We start from the raw sequence: 5,024 nt of genomic DNA, 5'->3' as shown, positions 1-5,024 counted from the left end.
AGGTACCAGGGTGAATGAACCTGACGCTCCCCAGGTACCAGGGTGAATGAACCTGACGCTCCCCAGGTACCAGGGTGAATGAACCTGACGCTCCCCAGGTACCAGGGTGAATGAACCTGACGCTCCCCAGGGTGAATGAACCTGATGCTCTCCAGGTACCAGGGTGAATGAACCTGACGCTCCCCAGGGTGAATGAACCTGACGCTCCCCAGGGTGAATGAACCTGACGCTCCCCAGGGTGAATGAACCCGACGCTCCCCAGGTACCAGGGTGAATGAACCTGACGCTCCCCAGGGTGAATGAACCTGACGCTCCCCAGGTACCAGGGTGAATGAACCTGATGCTCTCCAGGTACCAGGGTGAATGAACCTGACGCTCCCCAGGGTGAATGAACCTGATGCTCCCCAGGTACCAGGGTGAATGAACCTGACGCTCCCCAGGGTGAATGAACCTGATGCTCCCCAGGTACCAGGGTGAATGAACCTGACGCTCCCCAGGTACCAGGGTGAATGAACCCGACGCTCCCCAGGTACCAGGGTGAATGAACCTGACGCTCCCCAGGGTGAATGAACCCGACGCTCCCCAGGGTGAATGAACCTGACGCTCCCCAGGTACCAGGGTGAATGAACCTGACGCTCCCCAGGTACCAGGGTGAATGAACCTGACGCTCCCCAGGTACCAGGGTGAATGAACCTGACGCTCCCCAGTACCAGGGTGAATGAACCCGACGCTCCCCAGGTACCAGGGTGAATGAACCAGACGCTCCCCAGGTACCAGGGTGAATGAACCTGACGCTCCCCAGGTACCAGGGTGAATGAACCTGACGCTCCACTACCAGGGTGAATGAACCTGACGCTCCCCAGGGTGAATGAACCTGACGCTCCCCAGGTACCAGGGTGAATGAACCCGACGCTCCCCAGGTACCAGGGTGAATGAACCTGACGCTCCCCAGGTACCAGGGTGAATGAACCTGACGCTCCCCAGGTACCAGGGTGAATGAACCTGACGCTCCCCAGGTACCAGGGTGAATGAACCCGACGCTCCCCAGGTACCAGGGTGAATGAACCCGACGCTCCCCAGGGTGAATGAACCCGACGCTCCCCAGGTACCAGGGTGAATGAACCTGACGCTCCCCAGGTACCAGGGTGAATGAACCCGACGCTCCCCAGGTACCAGGGTGAATGAACCTGACGCTCCCCAGCTACCAGGGTGAATGAACCCGACGCTCCCCAGCTACCAGGGTGAATGAACCTGACGCTCCCCAGGTACCAGGGTGAATGAACCCGACGCTCCCCAGGTACCAGGGTGAATGAACCTGACGCTCCCCAGGGTGAATGAACCTGATGCTCCCCAGGTACCAGGGTGAATGAACCTGACGCTCCCCAGGTACCAGGGTGAATGAACCCGACGCTCCCCAGGTACCAGGGTGAATGAACCTGACGCTCCCCAGGGTGAATGAACCCGACGCTCCCCAGGGTGAATGAACCTGACGCTCCCCCAGGTACCAGGGTGAATGAACCTGACGCTCCCCCAGGTACCAGGGTGAATGAACCTGACGCTCCCCAGGTACCAGGGTGAATGAACCCTGATGCTCCCCCAGGTACCAGGGTGAATGAACCTGACGCTCCCCAGGTACCAGGGTGAATGAACCTGACGCTCCCCAGGTACCAGGGTGAATGAACCCGGACGCTCCCCCAGGTACCAGGGTGAATGAACCAGACGCTCCCCAGGTACCAGGGTGAATGAACCTGACGCTCCCCAGGTACCAGGGTGAATGAACCTGACGCTCCCCAGGTACCAGGGTGAATGAACCTGACGCTCCCCAGGTACCAGGGTGAATGAACCCGACGCTCCCCCAGGTACCAGGGTGAATGAACCCGACGCTCCCAGGTACCAGGGTGAATGAACCCGACGCTCCCCAGGGTGAATGAACCCGACGCTCCCCAGGTACCAGGGTGAATGAACCTGACGCTCCCCAGGTACCAGGGTGAATGAACCCGACGCTCCCCAGGTACCAGGGTGAATGAACCTGACGCTCCCCAGGTACCAGGGTGAATGAACCCGACGCTCCACTACCAGGGTGAATGAACCTGACGCTCCCCAGGGTGAATGAACCCGACGCTCCCCAGGTACCAGGGTGAATGAACCTGACGCTCCCCAGGTACCAGGGTGAATGAACCCGACGCTCCCCAGGTACCAGGGTGAATGAACCTGACGCTCCCCAGGTACCAGGGTGAATGAACCCGACGCTCCCCAGGTACCAGGGTGAATGAACCTGACGCTCCCCAGGTACCAGGGTGAATGAACCCGACGCTCCCCAGGTACCAGGGGTGAATGAACCTGACGCTCCCAGGTACCAGGGTGAATGAACCCACGCTCCCCAGGGTGAATGAACCCGACGCTCCCCAGGTACCAGGGTGAATGAACCTGACGCTCCCCAGGTACCAGGGTGAATGAACCCGACGCTCCCCAGGTACCAGGGTGAATGAACCCGACGCTCCCAGGTACCAGGGTGAATGAACCCGACGCTCCCCAGGTACCAGGGTGAATGAACCCGACGCTCCCCAGGTACCAGGGTGAATGAACCTGACGCTCCCCAGGTACCAGGGTGAATGAACCCGACGCTCCCCAGGTACCAGGGTGAATGAACCTGACGCTCCCCAGGTACCAGGGTGAATGAACCTGACGCTCCCCAGCTACCAGGGGGTTGATGTGATGTGTGTGTGAGAACGGACTCTCCCTCATCAGTCTCAGTTATCGGATATTTCCACCCAAGCGGATAATGGCCCTCCTCTCTCTCCAGTTACCCTTCAGAGTGTAGGGAGCCGAGACCACCTCACACACTTCCCTGACAGCTCTGCTTTGTTCCTGGGTGGTGACATCATGGCCGCAGGGTTGCCGATGGGAACGGCGGCAGACTCACACACACACACACACACACACACACACACACACACACACACACACACACTTTTCAGATCTCTCTCTGACGTCCAGGGGCTCTCGCTCTAACCCGTTCTTCTAAGACACCACTGCTAGAGATGAGGCAGCCTCAGTCCACAAAACTTCCTGTGTCCCCGTCTGTCTGTCCTCAGATGAACTCCCACCAGACCCAGCTCTACTCCCACCAGACCCAGCTCTACTCCCACTCCCACTCCCGGTGCCTCTAGAGCAAGGGTATTGAACTCTGACCCCACGAGGTCCGGAGCCTGCTGGTTTCTGTTCTACCTGATTTAGATGTGAAACAATGAAAAAAAAGCAGTGGAATTGTCTTTGAGGTCCAGATTAGAATTTGAGGGCTCTATAGGGGGCCCATCAACCCAGGATGCAGTGGGGCTCTGGTCCGGCCCAGCCCCAGCCACGATGCCCATCACTCAGGAGAACGCCCTGAGTCACCTCCCTCTGCTGGAGGACTGGCTCCTGGGGGCACAGACCAGGGACCAGGACCGCTATGGAGACCCAGATCAGCAGTCCACCACCAGCAGAGACCCGGACCAGGACTCCTACCAGGTTTGTCATACATGCGTATATATGATGTCATGTATTATAGCTGGTACCAATGATATAGTGTACTAGGACTGAGTACTATGATTGCATACAGTGTCTCAAAACTCCTGAGTGGTCAGGAGTCCACAATATAGTTTTTAATCTGTATTATGTATTGTCAATTACTGTAAAATTGTGGAGTGAGTGACACCCTAAATGCATTTTTCTAACGCTCCTCTTCCTTCTACCAGGGGTCGGAACATGAGGGGGATGCCAGCGGAGGTACCAGCGGAGGTACCAGCGGAGGTACCAGCGGAGACATGTCTCTATGCCAGGCCGCTACACAGAAACTGGTGGAGTACATCCAGCTCAACTTCACCGAGGACGAAGAGTCCAAGAACATTGCACGACCCGCGACGCCGTGCGGAGGTGTGGATGTGGAGGTGCGAGCCGTGTGCCTCGTCAAGCAAGAGGGGGACGGGGCAGAGTTGGGACTGAGTTTCGGTAACATCCCTATATTCGGGGACCCGGAGGGGGAGCGGAGGAAGAAGGGAGGGAGGAGGAGGAGGAGGAAGGGGGATCAGGGACCCGTGTTGGACGTGGGGTGTATCTGGGTGACAGAGGTGAGGAAGAGAAGTCCGGTGGCGAGGTGCGGTAGAATCAAACTACGAGACGAGCTGCTGTCACTCAACGGTCAGCTGATGGTGGGCGTCGACGTCACGGGAGCCAGGTAGGAGACTTTTATAATAATAACACTTACACACATCTCTCTATCTCTGTCTCTCTCTCTCTCTATCTCTCTCTCTCTCTCTCTCTCTCTCTCTCTCTCTCTCTCTCTCTCTCTCTCTCTCTCTCTCTCTCTCTCTCTCTCTCTCTCTCTCTCTCTCTCTCTCTCTCTCTCTCTCTCTCTCTGTCTCTCTCTCTCTCTCTCTCTCTCTGTCTCTCTCTCTCTCTCTCTCTGTCTCTCTCTCTCTCTCTCTCTCTCTCTCTCTCTCTCTCTCTCTCTTCCTCTCTCTCTCTGTCTCTCTCTCTCTCTCTCTGTCTCTCTCTCTCTCTCTGTCTCTCTCTCTCTGTCTCTCTATCTCTCTCTCTCTGTCTCTCTCTCTCTCTCTCTCTCTCTGTCTCTCTCTCTCTCTCTCTCTCGCTCTCTCCCTCTCTCTCTCTAGTGGCCTAAACATGGCTCACAAGGTCGGGAAGCAGGAGCGATTGTGAGAGCGACTGGAATTATTTTCACTCTATTGGGTTTCGGTGTGTATGTATATATATATATATATGTGTATATATATGTGTGTATATATATTGATTAGTTTAGTTGTTTTAAGGTTATCTTGTCTCACTATCACTAAGCACGTATAGGGGTGGTGGGATATACGTATACAGGTGTTCAGTGGAAGAATGTAGCTTAGCAGTGGGTGCTGTCATTGGGTATGATAGCATAACATCAGCCTCAAGGATGAATAGCGCTGTAGTGATATTCTTAGATTCCATTGAAAAGGTGAATACGATAGTTGAGAGTGGTGTTGTGTTGCGGGAGACAC

General features: G+C 56.0%; 1 protein-coding gene and 1 long non-coding RNA gene across 2 annotated transcripts; one reads left to right on the top strand and one right to left on the bottom strand.

Moving 5' to 3' along the window:
• Window positions 1-1,773: 1,773 nt before the first annotated feature.
• LOC123492734 lies at window positions 1,774-2,474 on the bottom strand. The gene is made up of 3 exons (XR_006661866.1): window positions 2,396-2,474; window positions 1,934-2,275; window positions 1,774-1,812 (listed from the first exon to the last, which is right to left on the bottom strand). It is a non-coding gene; the product is annotated as an uncharacterized LOC123492734 (long non-coding RNA).
• Window positions 2,475-2,540: 66 nt separating this feature from the next.
• LOC123492752 (PDZ domain-containing protein 2-like) lies at window positions 2,541-4,220 on the top strand. The gene is made up of 2 exons (XM_045225894.1): window positions 2,541-3,510; window positions 3,738-4,220. The coding sequence occupies exons 1-2, from the start codon at window positions 3,364-3,366 to the stop codon at window positions 4,218-4,220; spliced, it is 630 nt and encodes a 209-aa protein (XP_045081829.1). The 5' UTR covers window positions 2,541-3,363.
• The last annotated feature ends 804 nt before the right edge of the window (window positions 4,221-5,024 follow it).

The sequence above is a fragment of the Coregonus clupeaformis genome, chromosome 16 (genome assembly GCF_020615455.1).
Source record: "Coregonus clupeaformis isolate EN_2021a chromosome 16, ASM2061545v1, whole genome shotgun sequence".
Classification (NCBI taxonomy): Eukaryota; Metazoa; Chordata; class Actinopteri; order Salmoniformes; family Salmonidae; genus Coregonus; species Coregonus clupeaformis.
Note: the sequence above shows the minus strand (reverse complement) of the source record. Positions and strands in the feature narration are given on the sequence as shown.